This window comes from Hyperolius riggenbachi, chromosome 3, assembly GCF_040937935.1.
Source record: "Hyperolius riggenbachi isolate aHypRig1 chromosome 3, aHypRig1.pri, whole genome shotgun sequence".
Lineage (NCBI taxonomy): Eukaryota > Metazoa > Chordata > Amphibia > Anura > Hyperoliidae > Hyperolius > Hyperolius riggenbachi.
The window spans coordinates 455,768,323-455,792,967 of record NC_090648.1 but is presented as its reverse complement, the minus strand read 5'-3'; the positions used below and the strand labels follow the sequence as shown (position 1 = coordinate 455,792,967).

The 24,645-nt window shown below is 45.5% G+C and overlaps 1 protein-coding gene across 4 annotated transcripts in view; it reads right to left on the bottom strand.

Moving 5' to 3' along the window:
• LOC137564254 (aldo-keto reductase family 1 member B1-like) overlaps positions 1 to 24,645 on the bottom strand; it is a 63,739-nt gene that overhangs the window by 13,630 nt on the left and 25,464 nt on the right. For 3 of the 4 annotated variants that reach the window (XM_068277902.1, XM_068277901.1, XM_068277900.1), the window contains exons 3-8: positions 19,464 to 19,580; positions 16,887 to 16,964; positions 8,284 to 8,406; positions 8,071 to 8,177; positions 2,053 to 2,134; positions 458 to 541 (exon numbers count right to left, since the gene is read on the bottom strand). In XM_068277902.1, coding sequence (XP_068134003.1) covers positions 458 to 541; positions 2,053 to 2,134; positions 8,071 to 8,177; positions 8,284 to 8,406; positions 16,887 to 16,964; positions 19,464 to 19,580 — 591 coding nt within the window. Of the gene's footprint in view, positions 1 to 457; positions 542 to 2,052; positions 2,135 to 8,070; positions 8,178 to 8,283; positions 8,407 to 16,886; positions 16,965 to 19,463; positions 19,581 to 22,202; positions 22,239 to 24,645 lie in introns of all 4 variants that reach the window. The other variant, XM_068277903.1, reaches the window with a different exon arrangement.

Genomic DNA, 24,645 nt, shown 5'->3' with positions numbered 1-24,645 from the left:
AAGTTTATTCATCTCAGGTAAAAGTCATCCCATCCTTTAAATGTGAACAGTGGGTAGGAGGCCTTAAAAATGAGAATCCTATTTAGGGATATTTAAATAGATGTAATTAATTATCTCCTAAGTTTATTTTCAGTTCAGACTTACTTTAAGTAAATGTTTGATATAACAACCAGAATCAGTAGTCATGCAATCAAAGGAGGGGTCGGCACAAAGGCTTCAATCTGGAGCAGTTCAGATGTCTTTAGGGTCAGATGTCTATACATGTGTGATGAGACAATAAACTTGAACTGTTCCAGATTGAAGTAATCCAGCACCAGCAACCGCTCCTCACAGGTGTGCAATTATTTTTCCTATTGATTGTCTACAGAAGCAGTAGTTCTATTTTGGGGGGGTTTTTTTTGCACCAGGGCAAGGTCAAATTCCTTCCCAGCAGCCCGACTATTTTCTTTTGCCGTACCTGGAAGTTTTCTGCCACACGCTGAGGGGTCACAGATTTTGGAATGACCACCAGATTCCTCTGAATAGGGAAGCGAAGCAAAATCTGAAATACAGTAAAAAATGTTTAACACTTTGGCATGAAACCCATATGTGTTGATGAACTTCCTAATGTATGGAGAAAAATAAATCCCACCAAACTACTTCAAAGAAAAGCAAAAAAAACTTTCACCTTGCAAAAACAACCTAGCTTTGAATCATTAAAAATAGTGTTTTGCCTATAAAGGTGAGCTCAGGATCGGAAGGTGTGCAGAAATCATTCCATGTGGCCAATGCCAATGGATGCTACGTCTAAGGGCTTGTTCACATTAGGGGTGATTTCGAGTTTTTCTAAGAGCTGGCGATTTTAAAACTCGCCTTAAAAACGCTAGTGTAATGCTCGGTTATGTGAGTATTTTCACATAAGCGATGTGCTTTCTTTCCAATCAAAAATTTGTCTCCTGTCCTGTACCATTTCTGGAGCGTTTGCAATTCAAGGTGTAGGGAAATCGCAAAGCAATTTCCTGAGCGCTTTCATGAATAAATACAATGGGTATCATTCATAAAAGAGCTGTCGGTAAGGAGAATCAATGCGGGAAAACACCGCTGCCGGTATTTTAGAGTTCTGGGTGGTCATTCAAAAAAAAGTGTTCAGGTGCGATAGCAGTGCGGAGATTCCCCGAACTAGGCTGGCGGTAGGCAGGCGGTAGGCTTGCGGAGACACAGGAAGCTGCCAAGTTGATACATTTCTCCATGTTCCGCTCTACTGCAGCTGCCTGGGAGGTCTGTGTCTCCATTAACTTTACATTGTTATAGCCACATCAGAGGGAGCGGTATTTCCCGTCCTCATACCGCTTGCGGTAATCTTTATGAATTACCATTTTGTTACATTTTTGACGAAAATCCCCGCACAAGGCTGTGATTTATCGCTCTGCTCGGTAGTGTAAGCTTTTCATGCGGAAAAAGGCTTATGAATGCCGAACATGCTAATTGTTCGGAAAAGTCAGCTGTTTTAAGCAATTCCGCATGCGGAAATGCTTTATGAATGATAGCCATAGTATCTATTTTATTTCTGGGTCAAAGAGTTCACTTTCTGACTGAAGTCAGGAAGTGAAAAAAAAAAAATCGCTCCACAAAAGCACTTCAAAGTGTGCCCTCAAAATCGCCCCATAAATTGCTCAGCACTTGCGATAGCGCTGGCGATTTATAATGTGAACTAAGTCTTAGGTGGTCATACATTAGATGACTTGGCAGCCATCCGATTTGATTATTATAATCGTAATGGGATAAAAATCTGTGCCCCCAAGTGCATGCCCGACCAACAATGTGACCAATTTCGGGACAAAACATTGGGGACAGTGCCGGATCGGCATCACAAGGCCAATGGCCTTGTGATGCCGATTTGATCGGGAATCAGGCTGCGCTGTATGGGTAGCCAACAGAATTCTCTCTAATGAGATTCGATCAGAGAGAGATTTATCTCTTGGTCAAATCTGCCTATCATCGCTAGATGTATGGATACCTCAAATCATATCAGTCAATCGCTCAGTCTTAATAAATGGGCATCTCTCCACTTACCTGGGCAGACGTCTTGTTGTGCCGCCTAGCAATCTCTTTGATCTTTGGGTCATCTAAAAGGGATGGATCATCTGGCTTGGCCCTAAAATACATTATACAGGCAACAGTGAGCATGAACCTCCCAGCTAAATTTTGTTGTTAACTTCTGGACAGAGAAGGCAAAAGACATCCTCTATTAGGCTTTATAACTGTGTGGTCACTGCGGTCACTCGCGAAATTAAAGAAAACCTCCCCAAAGGGAGGAAAATATTTGATCTGATCTCAGCTCTTGGCCTTAGAGAAAAAGAAGAAAACCGGACAGAGGTTCTAAACTTTCACCACACTCTAAAAAAAAGACCAATCCTCTACTGTAAGCCACTTAAAGGAATACCAAGATGAAAATACGGTAAACTAATAAGATAAACAGTTGTGTCTATCCCCCTTCTAAAAATTACTTTTTTTTTATATCCCACAGTTCTATTTTATATACTGTATAAATTGACTTTTTAAGTTTTTACTGTTTCATTGTCTCTGTTCATTGACACATTCATTGAAGTTTGCCAGGGCTAACAGTACCATTAGTGTCAATAAATGCTACGCACAAGCTGACCCAACTTAGCACATATCTGTATTATAAGACTCACTTTCCCCCCCCCAAAGTGGGGGGGGGGAAAGTCACTGAGTATTATAGTCCAAATGCAGGGAGTTCCTAACTTGTGAACGCCTGCCAATACCAACCTCCAACCCGCCGAAATGTCAGGGACTCCCTGTACTGTGCCCATGCAGAAGAGGACACAGGGGGACAAATAGAGGACACAAAGAGGCATAGAGGAGGACACAAGGAGGACAGAGGAGGACACATGGGGGACAGAGGAAGACACAAGGAGACACATGGTACAAGGGGGCATAATAAACTAATGCTCCTTCACCATGGATGCTCCAGGTTTAGTATATATTTATTTCTCCTGCTTTTTGTCCTCTAAACCTAGGTGCGTCTTATGGTCAGGAGCATCTTATAGTCTGAAAAATATGGTTATTCATAGATCACATTTGACTCCTAAGAGACTCTTTCAGATGGGGTTCAGTATTGTCCCTTCGTGTTAAAGATGTAACTCTCAGTAAGGAGACCTAATTCATGTAACGATTGTGGAATTCTCTCCGTGGTCAGCGCACAGGACGCGCGCTGACACTGCGGAAATCCTCCACAAGCGTATAATTTGAGAGAACCCAGCAAAAGGTGCAACGCACCTGTAGAGGGAATTCCTGCCGGCAGATGGAGCTGTGGAGTGCAGAGGAACAGATCCTCTGCCCTGCCACAGACGCCAGATAGGAATTGTACGAAGGGAAGAACGCAGGGCAAGATAGCCCTTAAAGAAAGAGAGTAAAGCGACAGAGTGTATGTGTGTCCACCAATCTAGTCGCCACCCAGCGACGATGAACACACAACCATGAAGATCAGGTGAGAAGGCAATCGCAAGAGATGGCGATTGCTAACAGTGACACAAGACAGAATAAGCACAGAGGAGGAATGTATGTGTGTGCACCAATCTAGTTGCCAACCTGCGACAGTGGACACACAACAGAGGAAACCAAGTGAGAACGCAATCGCAAGAGAAGCGATTGTGAATGAGAATGAGCACAGGGACAGAATGTATGTGTGTGCACCAATCTAGTCGCCAACCCGCGATGGTGCACACGCAACAGCAGATACGAAGTAGGAACGCAATTGCGAGAGAGGCGATTGCCAGAGGTGACACAAGGCTAAAGCAAGACGGCACGAGAGTAGCAAAGGCACAGCAATTCATACAATGAGAAGATAAGGAAAATAACAAACGCTAACTAAACGCGAACACCCCACTCATTCACAACAGCGAACGCGTTTACAGCGCGATCTCTGCACGTTAAGCGCAACAGAGACAAGCACGCCTAACTAACCCCCGCCAAGCAAACACAAAACAGAGAACGCGAGCGCTTGCTTAACGATTACCTCACCGAGCCTACAGCAAGCGTTCGTATCAGACAAGACAGACAGACGACCGGGAAATAGGTTAGGAAAGATCCACTGCTCTTTCCGCCAGAGCGAGTGCGATCCAAGTAAAGCAACAGAGCTTAGCAGGATCCACTGCTCTTTCCGCCAGAGCGAGTGCGATCCAAGTTCAGGGACAGGATCACAGATCAGAAGGATCTACAGCCGCTACCGCTAGGGGCTAGTGCGATCCAAGCAAGACAGGCAGATGAGATAGCCGGTGGCAACCGCTGCTCCAGCTATACTCCAAGAAAGCAGATCAGAAGTATCCACAGCCGCTACCGCTAAAGGCTGGTGCGATCCAAGTAAGACAGATGAAACAGAAGGGGCTACCAGTAGCAACCGCTGCACTGGTTAGCACCCACAGACAGGACGATTTCCTATCGACCACCGTTGGCGACAGGACAATCACAGCAGAGAGGCAACATAGACAAAACAGATAAGCAGGCTAACTGCACTAGAGGAGCTGCCTAGTGCAGTCCCCAGAATTACTCTAAGATACCTATAACAATCCAACAGGGAAGGCTGACACCCCAGGAGAGTATTTAACAAACCGTTATGACCAGCAAAGCCTTCTGGTCAGCAGAAGGCTTTTATACTGCCAGCCCTCAAACGAGACAGCTGGGCAATTTGCATGTATGCAAATCCCTCAGCAAAGCAACTCTGAAAGTTGCAAGATGAAGCCAGGTCTCTTTTCCAGAGACCTGCATCTCTCAGACATAAGGAATGGTCAAACAGCTGTCTGCCTGTGCAGCCAGCTGAGCGGATCATTACAGTTCATATGTTATAGTCTACTACTTTCCTGCTCCCAGAAGCAATTTTCTGCCAGGGAAGTGTTTAATGGGTGTACTTCATCATCAGTGAGTGTTATGCTATAGTCCCAACCAGGTCCCAACTGGATAAAAACTGTCACTTGCATTCCTGATGTTTACCTCTTTTAAGTTGAGAAAGAAAAAGGGAACACAGCATAGTCAGGAGCGTAGCAATAGGGGGTGCAGAGGTAGCGACCGCATCGGGGCCCTTGGGCCAGAGGGGCCCCGAAGGGCCTTTCCTCAACCACAGTATTACCTCTTTATTGGTCCTGTGCTCATAATAATCACTTCTATAAATACTTTGAATATTGGTAATCATTAACAAACTGTTCCCCATCCCCTTCTTGCATCTCTGACACTGTGGTTGTCCTTGGCAGGTTTTGGTGTGCCGTATCAATTGTTATGTATAGAGTGCTTGGGGGGCCCCATGTAAAACTTGCATCGGGGCCCACAGCTCCTTAGCTATGCCACTGAGCATAGTTATTTGTGTCCCTGGCACTGTACATACACATGTCTATCTCATCATGTCACCTTAGTATTCCTTTAAAGCGGAACTGCAGATTCAAAATAAACACATTGTTTCACTTACCTGGGGCTTCTGCAAGCCCCCAGCAGCCGTCCTGTCCTGCGCCGAGTCTCCACGAGTCTCCGTTCCCCGCCGCAAGCTACTTTCGGTATCGCCGCTGGGCCACTGCGCCTGCGCGGCTCTGGCCACGTGTATCCTTTCTTCGCGTTCCCTGCTATTGCAGAGGGGAAAGGATAGGCTTGGCTGGGCATCGCTGGCCTCGACTTACAAGTCGAGGTACGGACCGGAGCGGAGGCGGGGGAACAGAGACTCGGGCAGGACTGGCGCGGGACAGGATGGCTGCTGGGGGCTTGCAGAAGCCCCAGGTAAGTGAAACAATGTGTTTATTTTGAATCTGCAGTTCCGCTTTAAGTTATACTGCTAAGATAAAGAGGAACTGTAGTGAAAATAACGCAACAAATAAAATTGCTTATATTTTTAATATTCATTTAAAAATGATTCAATTTTTGCCCATTGTAAAATCTTTCCTCCCCAGATAATCACATTCTGAAATGTATCAAAGGTGGACTTGACCTTGACATCACACTGTGGGAGGGGTTTCACCACAATATCATCCATACAGACGTCCCTGAGGATCTAGCTGAGAAGAGGTAAGCCTTCTCATGGGAAAGGGGGTATTGACTACTGATTAGGATGAAGTTTAATACCGGGTTACAATTCGTCTTTAACATTTTATTCTAAGCAGAACGTGTATCTATGTGGTGGTCCTCATATTTAAATCATAGTTGACTGTCCCAATAATTTATGTTAAGCAGTATTTGCTGAAGGCTCAAAGTTCATGTGCAGCCACAGCCGGTCACAACTTCCTTCTGTAAATCTTTGAGAGATACACAGAGCAAAGGCTAAGTTACTGAGCAAAGGGGAGCCTTTTCTGAAATCTCCACAGTGCATATGGTGGTCTTGGAGTAAACAGCAATTTTTTTTCCAATGAAACACAAATTACCGTATATACTCGAATACAAGTCGACTCCGTGTATAAGTCGACTACAATAGTTGACCCTCTTAAGCTGGAATTTTTATTGACTCAAGTATAAGTCTACTCAGCAAAGTTAATAGCTGCACTTGGGGACAAGGAGGGGTTAATGACTGCACTGCATACATTATTGCAGCTATTAACTCCTCCTGTCCCTTCAGTGCAGCCAATAACTCCACCAGACATTAAGTGCAGCAATTATTCACACCCCTTCCTGCAGCCCAGTATTTTGCTCCTGCCCCTTTCCTTGTTAATTGTTGTGGCCAGGACTTTCGGAGCTATGTTTTCTTGGCATTTACTTTATTAAGAAAGTCTCACTTACCACAGGGTAAATTGCTGCAAATGGGAATGTCACTGATAGCACACACATTACTACTCAGTGTGCTCAGTGTTGCTCATGACTTGTGTATAAGTCGACCTCTATACTTTTATTTAGTGAGTCAGACCTACATTTCTAGACTTATACTCGAGTATATATGGTAACCACTTTTGTAATCCAAGACAGATTATCTATGTCCTGCAGGACTTCAGTTCCTGCCCAAGAACGTAGATAATCGTCAATGGAATCCGACGGCCGCCACTCCCTCCCACACGACTTCTTGCCACCAATCGTTAGAGGGGAGATGAATGGATGGGAACGCTGTTTCCATTCATTAATATCAATCCCTGTGTCAATGATCACCGACATCAATGAGATGTCATGGTCATTGTAACAAAACAAAGTTACATGTCCACGCATTACTTCTTGTTCGCGTACTTATTGTACGCTAACAGGAAAAAATGTGGCCAAATAGCAAAATTACACCTGCATATTCCGGCAAGCAAAAGTAAATACAAATTTGCATGAGCAATGCCTCTTGATTAAGCCAATTAAGCCAAGTTTGCAAAGCCAGATATATCAGGTTTCACTTAGTGCTTGATGCACACACTCTCTTGTTGTAGTAAAATTAAACCTACATACATTTATTTTAATAAAAAGACCCACACTAACATTTAAAATTAACGCCTTACTTCCCACACTATCCCATAATTACCCAAATAAAAACATTTCATTTAAAAAAGAAAAATTACAGTTAAAAAAAATACATAAATAGTTACCTTAGGGACTGAACTTTTTAAATATGTATGTCAAGAGGGTATATTACTGTTAATTATGAAAATATGGGCTTTTAAATAGTGATGGACGCAAAACTGAAAAAAATGCAACTTTATTTCCAAACAAAATATTGGTGCTACACATTGTACTAAGGTAATATTTTATACATGCAATAATGGGGACAAATAGCCAAATAAAATATGTGGGTTCTAATTACGGTAGCATGTATTATTTTTAAATTATAGTGGCCGAAAACTGAGAAATAATGATATTTTTCCTATTGTTCCCGGTAAAATGCATTTGGAATAAAGTAATTCTTAGCAAAATGTACCACCCAAAGAAAGCCTAATTGGTGGCGAAGAAATCAAGATATAGATCGTTTCAATGTGATAAGTAGTAATAAAGTTATAGGCGAACAAATGGAAGGAGCACTGAAAGGTGAAAATTGCTCTGATACAGAAGGGGAAACCCCCTCAGTAGTGAAGTAATTAAACTAAATTACTGTGTACATTTTTTTTATGGAGACTGAATTAAAAGCAGTCCTACCAGGGCCGGTCTGGGGAGCCCAGTGGGCTGTATGCGGTCACTGCAATGCCTTTTGAATGGCAATATTCAATGAGCTTCTCCTGTGTTAGGTAAGGATGACACTCAATCTAATAGTGAAGAGAAGAAGAATACAGATAATGCTGTGTTAGTGTGGCTGGGTGACTCTGCAAGAAGGAGAGGAGAATATGTATAGATCATGGAGCTGGAGGTTACCTGGTTGACAGCCGGCTTGTGCTTCAGACCCGGCTTGCTCAGCAAGCGCTCAATTTGTCTGCGGTTGAAGTTAGAGATGCCTATGGCTTTCACCAGCCCGGTGTCCAGCAGCTCTTCCATAACCTGCAGAGACGGGCAGAGTTATAATATAACACTTAAAGGAGATCTTAAGTAAAAAAAGAAAAAGGAGTTTAACTTACCTGGGGATTCTTGCGGCCCCCTGGGATCATCCTGTGCCCGCACCATACTTTAACGACCCTCCGGCAAGCAGAAGCGGCCTCCTCAAAGCTGGGCGGCCACATGCCTCCTCATCGTGTCTCCGTGCATGGCAGTGTTCTGCGCATGCACAGTATGGGAAAAGTACTACTGCGTATGCGAAGAACACCTCCGGCAATGGCATCACAATCAGGGTACGCGCGATTCGGGACCGAGCCTGCGCAGTAGCCTCCAACTTGACACGACCGGCAAGCTTTGAGGGGGTTACTGCTGCTGGCTGGAGGGTCGCGGTAGGACGACGCGGTCACAGGATGACTGCAAGATGATTAATTAAAGTGTTTTTTTTTCTTTTACCTAAGTAACCTTTTAAAGCTAACCTGTGAGAAAGTAAAGTTTAAAAATAAGATCCATAAGTTGTGGGAAGCATCTGAATGGTCCAGAGGCTTCCCAGATTCTCCCCGAGCCCATTGCTATGGCCTGGGACCGTATTCTTCTTGTGGCTAGGTTCCTGCCTGAGTACAGGCTTCTCCATACTGGGCATGCATGAGTGTGATTTGCGCATGCCACGTAGAACAGAGCCACTTATGCATGAAAAAAAAAGCCTTGCGCGAGCAGCTCGTTCTTGGATGGTAACGTGGCGACAAAAAGCATACTCGGCAAGCCCTTGTGCAATATGCAGGTGTGCAGGGTGATCAAAGAAAACCCTTGAGAGAAAAAAGCACAGAGACAACAGGAGCCCAAATCGTGAAGTATGTCACAACAGTAGTAAAATGGTAAAGATGTAAATTGTGGTACTTACAAAGGTGGGTTACAGACGGGAAACTGACCACTGTAGGCAGGTGGAGATGCACAAACCCGACTCCACTCAGGTGTCCAGCTGGGCTGGACGCGGTTGCCCTCTTGGTGGTGTAAACACTCCTGACCAAATAGAACACCCTTCCAGAAGGAAGGAGGGTAAAGCAAAGGGGAAAAGAGGCTCCCAAGGTATAATAAAATTGAGTTAAAAAGAACTTGTAATGATCCGCTCAGCTGGCTGCACAAGCAGACAGCTGTTTGACCATTCCTTATGTCTGAGAGATGCAGGTCTCTGGAAAAGAGACCTGGCTTCATCTTGCAACTCTCAGAGTTGCTTTGCTGAGGGATTTACATACATCTAAATTATCCAGCTGTCTCCTTTGAGGGCTGGCACTATAAAGACCTTCTGCTGACCAGAAGGCTTTGCTGGTCCTAACGGTTTGTTACTCACTCCTGGAGTGTCAGCCTTCCCTGTTGGATTGTTATAGTTATCTTAGAGTAATTCTGGGGACTGCACTAGGCCGCTCCTCTAGTGCAGTTAGCCTGCTTATCTGTTTTGTCTATGTTACCTCTGCTGTGATTGTCCTGTCGCCAACGGTGGTCGATAGGAAATCGTTCTGTCTGTGGGTGCTAACCAGTGCAGCGGTTGCTACTGGTAGCCCCTTCTGTTTCATCTGTCTTCTTGGATCACACTAGCCTCTAGCAGTAGCGGCTGTGGATCCTTCTGATCTGCTTTCTTGGAGTATAGCTGGGGCAGCGGTTGCTACCGGCTATCTCATCTGCCTGTCTGGCTTGGATCGCACGAGCCCCTAGCGGTAGCGGCTGTGGATCCTTCTGATCTGTTATCCTGTCCCTGAACTTGGATCGCACTCCCTCTGGCGGAAAGAACAGTGGATCCTGCTAAGCTCTGTTGCTTTACTTGGTTCGCACTCACTCTGGCGGAAAGAGCAGTGGATCCTGCTATCCTGTTTCTCGTCCGTCTGTCTGTCTTGTCTGATACGAACGCTTGCTGTAGGCTCGGTGAGGTAACCGTTAAGCAAGCGCTCGCATTCTCTGTTTTGTGTTTGGGTGGCGGGGGTTAGTTAGGCGTGCTTGTCTCTGTTGTGCTTAACACGCGGAGACCGCGCTGTAAACGCGTTCGCTGTTGCGAATGAGTGCGGTGTTCGCGTTTAGTTAGCGTTTGTTATTTTCCTTATCTTCTCATTGTATGATTTGCTGTGCCTTTGCTACTCTCGTCTCCTGTCTTGCTTATGCCTTGTGTCACCTCTGGCAATCGCCTCTCTTTGCGTTCCTACTTTGTTTCTGCTGTTATGTGTGCACCGTCGCGGGTTGGCGACTAGATTGGAGCACATACATACATTCTGTCCCTGTGCTCATTCTCATTCGCAATCGCTTCTCTTGCGATTGCGTTCTCACTTGGTTCCCTCTGTTGTGTGTCCTCCGTCGCAGGTTGGCGGCTAGATTGGTGGACATACATACATTCCTCATCTGTGCTTATTCGGTCTTGTGTCGCTGTTAGCAATCGCCATCTCTTGCGATTGCCTTCTCACCTGATCTTCATGGTTGTGTGTTTATCGTCGCAGGGTGGCGACTAGATAGGTGGACACACATACCCTCTGTCGCTTGCTCTCTCTCTCAGGGCTATCTTTCCTTGCGTTTCTTCCCTTCGTACAATTCCTGTCTGGCGTCTGTGGCAGGGCAGAGGATCTGTTCCTCTGCACTCCACAGCCGACAGGAATTTCCCTCTACAGGTGCGTTGCACCTTTTGCTGGGTTCTCTCAAAGTATACGCTTGTGGAGGATTTTTGCAGTGTCAGCGCACGTCCTGTGCGCTGACCACGGAGAGAATTCCACAATCGTTACAGTATGACCAGCCAAACCGAAATTCCCAGTGTACAGGGAATTTCCGATTTGTACGATTTGGTCGAATATGGGTCCTGTGTCTTTAAGAGGTTTAAGATACTGGACTCTGAAACCAGAGATGAGTTCATATCAGAATGTTCCAGATTCTTGGCAAATCCTGAATTTCAGGCCACCAATATTTCCACTTGGAGTGGTCAGATTGCTTACAATCTTTTCCAAGGGGATCTGTTTGTGTGGGCTGATGAGTATGCCAGACACAAGAATCTGAGACATAACCCTCGCAGGTTTCTGGCTCATGTTTTCTCTCGCAAGCTTGGAACTTCCTTGCCATGTTATTTCTATGAGTTTTTCCCTGCAGTGCAAGATGCTGATCAGATTAGTTTATGCAACACCTCTCAGTCATTATCATATGTTAATGAGTTGGTGCTTGCAGGCCAGTCTGCTGATTCGGCTTGTCAGCCAAAAAATTTGTTGCCCATAGCAACTACAAATGAGGAGGTTATTTCTGTCAAGTCTGAAATGTGCAAAACCATTCAGTATGATAATCAGTTTAATGTTTCTGTTGCCACTTCAGGTTTTAAGCAGATGCAAGAGAACTGCCTTGATACCTCTCTTGCATTTAAACAGCAGACATGCAAAGTTGCTAAAAAGGAAAAAACAAAAAACCGCAAGCATCTGAATAAAACACTCCCTATAGATGTTGACAATAATGTTGCTCAGTCAACGGGTTTATTACCCCAATCCAAAGCTTTTGTGGATCCTTTAATAGGCAGAATTATTTTCTATATTAAAGAAGTAGGAAAGTCTATGCATGTTCCTGACCCCAACCCTTATGAGAGCTACTTAGATACTGCGTTGTTTGAGCCCCCATTTGCTCCCTGGGATATTGGAGCTTTGGTTGAGGAATTCGAGATGGATTGGAAGGCGTTTTGCGATTTCTATATCGCAGAAAGCGCAGAGACGCTAAACGCTTGTATAAATTCCGTGTACACTTTGATAGATTCTGATGAGTGTGACAGGTGTTTTGTGGATCCAGTGATGTGTTTGTGGCAGACGATTTTGGATGAGTTGCACACACACCAATCAATTGATTCCAATAAAGAGACATCGTTATCGGATGATTGTTCCTGCCTTTCTGGGGTAAAGCATGTGAGTCCTGACATTGTGCTATCTGAAATGAATGGGTGTACCACTGTGGTTGGTTCCTGTGCGGGTCCTGAAAGATTCTCTCCTGACTGTGTGCAGTCTGAATCGGTGTGATGTAATGCCTGTTTCTCAGATGTTCCTGCAGATTGCGATCGACATGAGTGTGTCAGCTTTCTCAAGGTTATGTGGGATCCCTTGTCATTTAAAAACAGATCTTTAAGATCTTCCATCTATGATCCTGCTATGGGGAAAATTCCTAGATTATGCAACGTCAAAAGCAAAATTAAAATGTCTAATAAAGTTTCTCCTGTTGTGGTCGCTATTTCTTCTGCAAATGAGTCTTTGTCTCACCCTGTTCACACCTGTAATGGCCTGTTGCCTAGTGACAGTTGCGCCAGTGTTTCTGTCCTGAACGCCTTACAGTCTGCTCCGCAGATCGCGGAGGTTTGCGCTATGGAAGCGTCAATTTCACAACCTAAAGCGATTTTAGATTCGCAAGTTTTTCGTTCTGACTCCTCGGATTCTACATTGTTAGCCGAATCTAAGAGTGAGACAGCGCTTCGGTTTTGCGAATCTGATGCTGAAGCTTCTTTGCCTTGTCCAGAGAAGCTTTCTCTGAACCTGCCCTGTGCCATGAATGAAAGCATGATTTCCACTCACACTGACATTTGTGAGTCCATTTCTTGCTCTGAGGAAAATGCTGATTCTGCACCCTGTACTCTGTATGAGTCAATATGGCCTTGCTTAGAATCTCCTGCAGTGTCCCTAGAGGCTCGTCTAGGTATTGCTACTATTCTCACCTGTTTTTCTGCAGTTTTGGAGTTGCAAGCTAGCTTGACTACTACACAGAATTCTGGGTGCAGTGAGATTGAAGTTAGGAATTCAGTGTGTGTTCCTGTAAATATTTCTGTACATCCTGCTCATGATGATGAAATTCAGTCTCAGCTTATGGTGGAACCATCCCTGGGACATCTGCCCTGCCTGCAGGAGGTATTTAATGTTCAACCCTGTAACATGGATAGTTCAGAATCCTTCATAGAAAACTTGGAAAATGACATTTCTGAGGTCTTAGTTGATGTTTTGGAGGTTTCCAAGTCCCTCCTAAAGGTTGCAGAACTTCTAGGAGATACCTCCTGCCCCCCAGATCCGTCTGAGGTTTTGCCCACTTCAGTGGGCATTGCTGTTGTACTGACTACCTTTGCAGCTCTTGTGGAGCTTCACTCATGTGTAGTCAATGATGATATTACAGTCACAGAAAATTCTGAATTTAAGTCCGAGTCTTCTTTTGAAAGACCAGTACCTGTGACCTCTACTCGTGATGATTTTCTGCCCGGTCCTGGTTTTGGTCTTGTCGTGTCGGACTCTGAGGTTGGCAGTTCCCCGACGTGTCCTGAAGTTTCTCTTGTGCTGGTGTACCCCAATGTGCTCTGTGACCCAGAGGGCCCAAGTGTGCCTCGGTTACCAGCATGCTCAGATGCTTCCTCGGTGGAGACATGCTCTGATATTGCCTGCCTGCTCGCATGCCCAGAAGTGGTCCCTGAAAGTCCTGATCTTGATGGGTGTCCTGGTAATTCTGAATCCAGAATAATCATAGGTTCCATAGGGGTTCTTGGTAGTTCTCCATGTGAGCCTGGTGAGCGTTCTGGCCTCTTGGGATCTCTGCGGAGCTTCAAAGGGTTCTGGGAGATTCCGGGAGAGATTTTGCTTGGTACCCTGGATAGGATCGACAGTGGCTTTTGTTTTGAAAGAGACACCTCGAACAGGTATTGTGGCAGGTTTGGTATTTTCGGACGCTCCCTGGAAGGTGGTGGGTATTGTCTGGAGGGTGTCGATGGCTTCTTCTCTGGCATTCACAGTCCTGATGGGTGTTACACTGAGACTTGTAGTACTGATGGGCATGTTTCGGTGGCTTCTGCTTCCGATGAGGTTGGTTTCGGGTGGACTGACTCTGGAATTGGGCCTTGTCGGGCTGTCCCGACCTTCATGAGTCTTCAGTTAGAGTTTTGTGGAAATACCAGTTTTGAGGAACGTCTGGAATCCGTCTCTAGAGGGAGGGGGGGGGGGGGGGGGTACTGTAATGATCCGCTCAGCTGGCTGCACAAGCAGACAGCTGTTTGACCATTCCTTGTGTCTGAGAGATGCAGGTCTCTGGAAAAGAGACCTGGCTTCATCTTGCAACTCTCAGAGTTGCTTTGCAGAGGGATTTGCATACATGCAAATTATCCAGCTGTCTCCTTTGAGGGCTGGCACTATAAAGACCTTCTGCTGACCAGAAGGCTTTGCTGGTCCTAACGGTTTGTTACTCACTCCTGGAGTGTCAGCCTTCCCTGTTGGATTGTTATAGTTATCTTAGAGTAATTCTGGGGACTGCACTAGGCCGCTCCTCTAGTGCAGTTAGCCTGCTTATCTGTTTTGTCTATGTTACCTCTCTGCTGTGATTGTCCTGTCGCCAACGGTGGTCGATAGGAAATCGTCCTGTCTGTGGGTGCTAACCAGTGCAGCGGTTGCTACTGGTAGCCCCTTCTGTTTCATCTGTCTTCTTGGATCGCACCAGCCTCTAGCGGTAGCGGCTTTGGATCATTCTGATCTGCTTTCTTGGAGTATAGCTGGGGCAGCGGTTGCTATCGGCTATCTCATCTGCCTGTCTGGCTTGGATCGCACTAGCCCCTAGCGGTAGCGGCTGTGGATCCGTCTGATCTGTTATCCTGTCCCTGAACTTGGATCACACTCCCTCTGGCGGAAAGAGCAGTGGATCCTGCTAAGCTCTGTTGCTTTACTTGGTTCGCACTCGCTCTGGCGGAAAGAGCAGTGGATCTTTCCTATCCTGTTTCTCGTCCGTCTGTCTGTCTTGTCTGATACGAACGCTTGCTGTAGGCTCGGTGAGGTAACCGTTAAGCAAGCGCTCGCATTCTCTGTTTTGTGTTTGGGTGGCGGGAGTTATTTAGGCGTGCTTGTCTCTGTAGTGCTTAACACGCAGAGACCGCGCTGTAAACACGTTCGCTGTTGCGAATGAGTGCGGTGTTCGCGTTTAGTTAGCGTTTGTTATTTTCCTTATCTTCTCATTGTATGATTTGCTGTGCCTTTGCTACTCTCGTCCCCTGTCTTGCTTATGCCTTGTGTCACCTCTGGCAATCAGCTCTCTTGCGATTGCGTACCTACTTTGTTTCTGCTGTTGTGTGTGCACCGTCGCGGGTTGGCGACTAGATTGGAGCACATACATACATTCTGTCCCTGTGCTCATTCTCATTCGCTTCTCTTGCGATTGCGTTCTCACTTGGTTCCCTCTGTTGTGTGTCCACCATCGCAGGTTGGCGGATAGATTGGTGGACATACATACATTCCTCATCTGTGCTTATTCGGTCTTGTGTCGCTGTTAGCAATCGCCATCTCTTGCGATTGCCTTCTCACCTGATCTTCATGGTTGTGTGTTTATCGTCGCAGGGTGGCGACTAGATTGGTGGACACACATACCCTCTGTCGCTTGCTCTCTCTCTCTCAGGGCTATCTTGCCTTGTGTTTCTTCCCTTCGTACAATTCCTGTCTGGCGTCTGTGGCAGGGCAGAGGATCTGTTCCTCTGCACTCCACAGCCGACAGGAATTTCCCTCTACAGGTGCGTTGCACCTTTTGCTGGGTTCTCTCAAAGTATACGCTTGTGGAGGATTTCCGCAGTGTCAGCGCACGTCCTGTGCACTGACCATGGAGAGAATTCCACAATCGTTACAGAACTAAAATGAAAAAAGTGTGAGGTGGCTTACCTCAGTGAAGACAAATTTGTATAATAAACAACGGATTTTAAATTGTACTGGCAACGCATTTCGTGGGTCTGTGCCCGCTTCCTCAGGCCGAATAAAGTGCCAAAGTAGTAATAAGCCTAAGTAGAAGGCACCTCTACTGTAGTTTTAAACTAAGTTTTATCATACCTTGGGCGCCTCTTTTCCCCTTGTGTGCCTTGTGGAATATGCTTAGAAGCACTGCATCCATGGGCTCATGAATTATCGGGTAGTGTTGTTCGAATTCTGGACCACGTGGACTGGAACCCAAGCAGCCACTTTAGTTTCAAAAGTTTTTTTTATTGAGTATCAAATCAATATCAAATTAAAGCAATGATTTGCCCGGGTAGGGGCTGGTTTTCATAATATAACAGAATTCAGGAGATAACAAGAGATTACAATGTAACTCAACATAACAATAAAACAGAGCAGAGTAGTCACTATATTAAGTGGTTTAATATAGGAAACAACATTTTAAATTGTAGATAGGTTATGGGAACAGGGATTCATCCATCAGTGTAATTATCATCAAACAGACAGGACCATAGGGCGTAGGCCTGGATTGTCTATGAGGGCTAGCTAAGGCTGCCAGGTTCTAGTAAAGGCATCTAAAGAATCGTTGACTATGGCTAGTAATCTTTCCGAGATCATTATGTCTTTGATTATAATTTTGGTAAGATCTAAGGATAGAACTGGCTGTTGCCATTGACGTGCAATATGAAGCCTAGCAGCCTCAAGCAGCCACTTTTAGTTGCTGGAAAACCACTTTAAATACACATAGTACATCTCAGTGAGACAGACAATTGTACTCACCTCCCAGGTGTCCAAGTAGTCAGTGTCACTAGGGTAACAATGGCCTTGTTCATCAGTGGGGAATAAGGATCCTCCAGCCTGGAAAAAAGACAGGGCGTCAATAATAAGCAATTCCTCTAGAACAGGGGTGCCCACACTTTTTTGGCTCACAAGCTACTTTAAAATTTGCTGAGTCCAGGAGATCTACCAACATTTAGTTAGGAATACGTGTCTTCAGTATAGGTAGATAGGTATAGGTGCCTGAAGTATAGATAGCTAGGTATAGGGGCCTTCAGTATAGGTAGCCAGGTATAGTGTAGTTAGGTGTAGGGGCCTTCAGTATAGGTAGCCAGGTATAGAGTAGTTAGGTGTAGGTCCCTTCAGTATAGTTAGCCAGGTATAGTGTAGTTAGGTGTAGGTGCCTTCAGTATAGTTAGCCAGGCATAGTGAAGTTAGGTGTAGGGGCCTTCAGTATAGTTAGCCAGGTATAGTGTAGTTAGGTGTGGGTGCCTTCAGTATAGTTAGCCGGGTTTAGTGTAGTTAGGTGAGGTGCCTTCAGTATAGCTAGCCAGGCATAGTGAAGTTAGGTGTAGGGGCCTTCAGTATAGTTAGCCAGGTATAGTGTAGTTAGGTGTAGGTCCCTTCAGTATAGTTAGCCAGGTATAGTGTAGTTAGGTGTAGGTGCCTTCAGTATAGTTAGCCAGGTATAGTGTAGTTAGGTGTAGGTGCCTTCAGGATAGTTAGCCAGGTATACTGTAGTTAGGTGTAGGGGCCTTCAGTATAGTTAGCCGGGTATAGTGTAGTTAGGTGTAGGTGCCTTCAGTATAGTTAGCCAGGTATAGTGTAGTTAGGTGTAGGTGCCTTCAGTATAGTTAGCCAGGTATAGTGTAGTTAGGTGTAGGTGCCTTCAGGATAGTTAGCCAGGTATACTGTAGTTAGGTGTAGGGGCCTTCAGTATAGTTAGCCAGGTATAGTGTAGTTAGGTGTAGGTGCCTTCAGTATAGTTAGCCAGGTATAGTGTAGTTAGGTGTAGGTGCCTTCAGTATAGTTAGCCAGGAATAGAGTAGTTAGGTGTAGGTCCCTTCAGTATAGTTAGCCAGGTATAGTGTAGTTAGGTGTAGGTGCCTTCAGTATAGTTAGCCAGGTATAGTGTAGTTAGGTGTGGGTGCCTTCAGTATAGTTAGCCAGGTATAGTGTAGTTAGGTGTGGGTGCCTTCAGTATAGTTAGCCGGGTTTAGTGTAGTTAGGTGAGGTGCCTTCAGTATAGTTAGCCAGGCATAGTGAAGTTAGGTGTAGGGGCCTTCAGTATAGTTAGCCAGGTATAGAGTAGTTAGGTGTAGGTCCCTTCAGTATAGTTACCCAGGAATAGAGTAGTTAGGTGTAGGTCCCTTCAGTATAGTTAGCCAGGTATAGTGTAGTTAGGTGAGGTGCCTTCAGTATAGTTAGCCAGGCATAGTGAAGTTAGGTGTAGGGGCCTTCAGTATAGTTAGCCAGGTATAGTGTAGTTAGGTGTGGGTGCCTTCAGTATAGTTAGCCGGGTTTAGTGTAGTTAGGTGAGGTGCCTTCAGTATAGCTAGCCAGGCATAGTGAAGTTAGGTGTAGGGGCCTTCAGTATAGTTAGCCAGGTATAGTGTAGTTAGGCATAGGTGCCACTTGCCTCCCTCCAGTTCCAGTGTCTGTGGCTCCTCCTGGTCTCCTCTCCTTCAGCCGCGCTGGCTAAAGTGCAGATGGGCACTCTAATGAAGACTCTGGTGAGCGTAGGGGGCGGCGGGCAGCGTGCATTGTGCCCAGCGCCGCCCCCAGCTATGACGTCGTAGCGTCCTCCTCTCCCGCTGTACCGCCTCTTCTGGGCCGCGATCTACCAAATAGGCGGTCGCGATCTACCGGTAGATCGATCTATTGGGCACCCCTGCTCTAGAAAATGGATATCATTTTCCAACAAGGGACTGCTGCATAGATTCTATTCACAATGACTTCCACATCTCTCTAAAGGCTCACACATGCAACTTGTCTGCACGACCAACTTGACTACATGACCGACCGCATGCACAACTTGTATTTCCTGCGCACCAACTAACTGAACGAACAACTTATTTACATACTGCGTGCGCAAACGGAACAACGGACTGCATGATATGGTTGCATTCAAATCAAGTACAAGTCGTTCAAAGGACTTGTACACACATGGCCAACTGCACAGTATCAGTCCAACAGTCGCGTGAGTCGATCTGTCGGATGGATCGTGAAAACCGCCCGTCATCAGTCGCTCGTCTAGTCATTTGTCACATGCCCAACTATCTTCCAGCAGGACCAGCTTGGATGATAGTTGGGCAGAAAAGTTGTACTTATGTACCAGCCTTAAGTCCTAGTACAGCCTCCCAGATGTTTCATTGTTCATAAATCGGTCAATATGGGGGACTATGCAATATTATTCACACGGTTTTTCAGAGACAATGGGGACATGAGATGAGATGAATTTCTTATTTGTTGCTACCTACAGATGGCTATAGCCAACCCTCCTGTGTCTGCACATGTGCCCCAAAAGAAAACAAGCAACACTCGATTCAGCTATTTGCTTTTAATCTACATCAATTATACCTTAAATCCTGCTGGGCAGTGGATCAGGTACAGGTCCAGGTAATCCAGCTTCAGAGCAGACAGCGTCTTGTGGAAAGCGTCCTTCACCATGGATTTGGCATGAAAGGTGGACCACAGCTAAAATCCACACAAGAGAAAACACCAACTGAACTATTTCAAGGTTAATTGACAGTTAACAGAACCATACATGGGTTGGTGCAGGATACTGCCGCTGCCGGCCGTTAGTCCAGCGATCAATGAAAGGGAGTATAGATCCCTTTCACTGATTGTAGCCCCCCGCAGAAAAGCCGACAGCGTCTCTTCAGACGCTGCAGTTTTTCTGAGCTCAAAAAGTTCCCCGTCTTCATTCTTCTTCCTGGGAGCGAGATCAGTCGCTCCCAGGACTTTTTGACTGTGGCCATCTTGTGGCCAAATAGTAAAACTACACCCACAACCACTTTCTATTAAATTAATACATTTTTAACATTTAAAATTAGCTGTTTCCCCCCCACATCAAAAAATACCCAAATAACATTTTTAATTAAAAAAAAAATTACAATAATAAAAAAAAAAAAACCAACATAAATAGTTACCTAAGGGTCTGAACTTTTTAAATATGCATGTCAAATAAGTATATTAATATATTTTTTTAAATTATGAGCTTGTAAATAGTGATGGACGCAAATTGAAAAAATGCACCTTTATTTCCAAATAAAATATCGGCGCCATACATTGTGATAGAGACATAATTGAAATGGTGTAATAAGCGGGACAAATGGGCAAATAAAATACATGGTTTTAATCATGGTAGCATGTATTAATTTCAAACTATAATGGCCGAAAGCTGAGAAATAATGATTTTTTTTCCATTTCTTTCTTAATATTCCTGTTAAAATGGATTTAGAATAAATTAATTCTCAGCATAATGTATCACCTAAAGAAAGCCTAATTGGTGGCGGAAAAAAACAAGATATAGATCAATTCATTGTGATGAGTAGTGATAACGTTATTGGCAAATGAATGGGAGGTGAAAGTTGCTCAGATGCAAAAAAAAAAAACAACAACCCTTTGTGCTTAAAGGAGTCATCAGGCAATCTATAATAAAATGAGGTCGCTCTGTACTGCGCCTGCGTGAGCGGCGCTGTCAATTACCGCCACGTGGGCCGGAGCGGACTGCGCAGTCCGCTCCGGCCCACGTGGCCGTGATTGACAGCGCCGTTCACGCAGGCGCAGTACAGAGCAACCTGGAGGTCGCTCTGACGTCATCGCCGGGGACCGGGACGGACCTTCGGTGAACGGCTGTGGGCAGAGCTGCGGCGAGGGACATCCTGGGAGCTCGGAGCTGGAGGAAGCCCCCAATAAGTACCACTCGTTTTACTATAGTTTGCCTGACAACTCCTTTAACCTCCCTGGCGGTCTATTAGAAACCGCCAGGGGCAGCACAGCACTATTTTAAAAAAAAAAATTTCGTTAAAATCATGTAGCGAGCCTAGGGCTCACTACATGATAGCCGCTGTACAGCGGCATCACCCCGCTTCGATCGCCTCCGGCGATCTTTGACCAGGAAATCCCGTTCAAAGAACGGGATTTCCTGAAGGGCCATGGACGTCGTGACGTCTAAGGGAGTCCCGATCCACCCCTCAGCGCTGCCTGGCACTGATTGGCCAGGCAGCGCACGGGGTCTGGGGGGGGGGGGGCGGCACAGCACGGCGAACAGCGGCGATTGAGCGCGGGCCTGCGGCGATCGGAATGCAGCTGGCAAAGTGCTAGCTGCGTGTTGTAAAAAAAAAAAAAATATGCAAATCGGCCCAGCAGGGCCTGAGAAATCCTCTTGCGCGGCATAGCCCGAGCTCAGCTCGGGCTTACCGCCAGGAAGGTTAAGTGGTTACAGTGGACCTGAACTCAGAACCAAAAAGCCCTGCTTCACTGTGGAATAGTTCAGGTGCGCTTTAATGGTTGAGTTTCCCAGCTGCTTGGGAAGAGCATGGGGGAACCCAGCACAGACGTAGAAAAGTAAAAAAAATGGGTTCATAAGCAAACATACAGAATTAAAAGACTGAAAAAATACTGAAATGCTTGTGCAAGTCCAAAGCGGGTCAGCACCGTCTTCAATAAATTAGCTCTTTATTGATTAAAATGGCATGATGTCAAGCATCTTTCAGCGACAGCTCCGCTGTTTCGGGCGTCTAGCCCTTTATCAAGCCAAGAAGCAAAGTCATCAAACAAACTGAATCAACTCACAGTTTAAATAGTATAAGCAGCCAATCAAAATTGCCCTTTGTCAGCCAATCAGAGAGAGGCAGGGACCGGCGGACCTAATGGGGAACTCATCCCTTAACATGTAAATGAGGAAGCCCAACTCCTCCCCCAGGAAATGCAATCAACTCACCTAATCCGTGAGTAAACAAACGCCATGCGGACTGACATCCGGGATCCTCCGCAGCCAAACACTCCCACGGCGACCACCATCAGCGTCACGGGTCACATGGTATCTAAATCGGCAAATGGCATACGCACATCCCATATCCAATAGGATCGTGCTACGCCGCCCCTTAGAGCAACCAGGCGCGTCACAGGCTACACTGGGCGATCCGCCCCCACCATCACGTGACTGCCCCGGCCGTAAACATTGTAACCATAGCAACCCCTACGCTGAACGCAATATGGTGTCACCCCAGTGAGAGAGAGAAAAGGCTACCTCGGACCACGGGTGTCCCCCGCACAGCATATAAAAACAAATCCCTGGACAATTTAACATACCAGCCTCCACCTGTCTCCTCATCACTGACCAGCAACCTGTAAATACAAAAAAGCACAAGATTAAAATAATAACCCATACCCACAAGAGAACGATACAGTACAATCCTAAATGCACCCTGACAGTTCGTATTCCTTATTCATCCCACCTCTGCCGAAAGTATTTAATTTCCTAATCCACATTGCCTCTTTTTTTAGCAACAATTTATGACGATCACCTCTTCTGATGCTAAATGGAACCTGATCAATTACCTGTACCCTAAGTTGTGAAACAGCATGCCTATGTTCTTTGAAGTGACAAGCCACTGCATGTTCTGAACTTTCCCCTCTAATGGCTGATTTGTGTGACGAAATGCGATCTCTTAATGGTTGAGTAGTTTTGCCCACATATCCAAGGCCACAAGGGCACTTGAGTAGATAGACAACAAAAACTGAATCGCAACTATAATAGCCTCTAATGTGGAACTTCTTACCACTAGTGGGATGAGTGAAAGTATCACCCTTCGTTACACTGCCACACATGTGGCAGTGTAAACAGGGAAATGTACCATTCCTAGGCACCGTCACCCTTTCAACCGCACCCGTGTGCACCACCTTGTCCCTAATTCTCGGCGGCCGTCGAAAAGACATCAGAGGCGGATATCTAAATTCCTGGACTGTTGGAAAGGATTCCTTGAGGATTCTCCAATGTCTGTTAATAATTCTATTTATTTGGTGACTCTGGCTATTGTAGGTACTCACAAAAGCTATTCTCTGTCCCCCAGGCCTCTTCCTACCTCCTACACCTTCCTTAGTTGTCAAGAGATTACCCGGGTATCCTCTTTTCTTAAATTTGTCTCTCATCTGTTCTAATCTCCTTTCTCGTTTGTCTGGATCCGCCACCAATCTCTCTACACGCATCAACTGTCCCGTCGGAATATTATTTTTAATATGCTGCGGGTGGAAACTCTGGAATTCCAAAATGGAATTCCTATCAGTTGGTTTGGTGTATAGGTCAGTGAGTAACTTATCTCCGACTCTATACACCCACGTATCTAAATAGGAGACTCCTGTGGCATCCACGTGTGCAGTTAAGGTGATCGGGGGGCACTTTAATTTCAACTCAGCAATAAATTGATCAAGAGATGAACGTGGCCCCGCCCATATGCAAAAAATGTCATCAATAAAACGCCACCAGCATTTAGCATGCTGGTGGAAAAGGGGACTAGTATATACAAAGCTTTCTTCATATTGCCCCATGAACAAATTTGCATAGGACGGGGCCACGTTCGATCCCATCGCTGTTCCTCTGCGCTGTGCATAGAACTTCCCATCAAAGTGAAAATAATTCTCCTGTAATACTATCCGCAATAGTGAGACCACGAATTTCCTCTGTGAATCAGTTAAATCTGAATGGATCATCAAGAACCATTCAACTGCCTCTACACCCCCATCATGAGGGATGGAGGTGTAGAGGCTTTCCACATCCAAGGTAGCCAGCAAACAATCGGAATCTAATGCACTTAAACCATTTAATTTGTCAAGAAACATATTAGTATCCCTCAAATATGAGTCCAAAGAGAGAACCATTGGCTGGAGGATCCTGTCAATGAACTGCGCTATAGGAACAAAGACTGAGTCCACCCCCGACACAATAGGCCTCCCAGGTGGTTTTTCCAAGCTCTTATGGATTTTCGGGAGGGTATACAACATAGGGGTTACAGGATGTTCCTTAATCAAAAACTTAGCACATTCTTCATCAATAATACTCCTTGACAGACCCTCCTCTACCACCTGCTTTATCAGTCCTTGTATCCTAAAGAGTGGATCCATATCCAGTTTCTCATAGACTCCAACTTGAGATAGTTGTTGCAATATCTCACTGCGATAATAATCCCGGTCCAATACCACCACTGCTCCCCCCTTATCTGCAGGGCGGACAACAATCTGTTCATTATTTTGTAGAGACTTAAGTGCCTCTCTTTCTCCTTTGGTGAGATTGGACGTGATTTTAGGTGGATGTCTACTCAAATCTTGTTCTAACTCATGCAGATCTTGTTTCACTTTTGAAATAAATAACTCTATGGTAGGGTGACTTGGAGGGGTAAAAGAACTCCTGTTCCGTAGTCCAAGCGGTTTCAAAGACAGTTCAGTGATCTCTTCCATAGTATGTGACCCAGGCCATCTTGGTACACAAGTAAAGAATTGTTTTAATTTGATCATTCTAAAAAAGCGAAACAAATCCAGATCCAGCTGAAAAAAATCGGGCCCATAAGTTGGACAAAATCCCAGCCCATGGTTCAATACTCTGGTTTCCTCATCAGTAAGTATGTGGCTTGACAGATTCACCACTAATTGGCTTTGGGGTTCCTCTGGCGTAGATTCATCTTGCCGGATGGATTTTTGATCTTGTTTCTGTTTTTTCCGGTATCTCCTACCTCCTCTCCTTCTGTGTCTTGTGAGGACT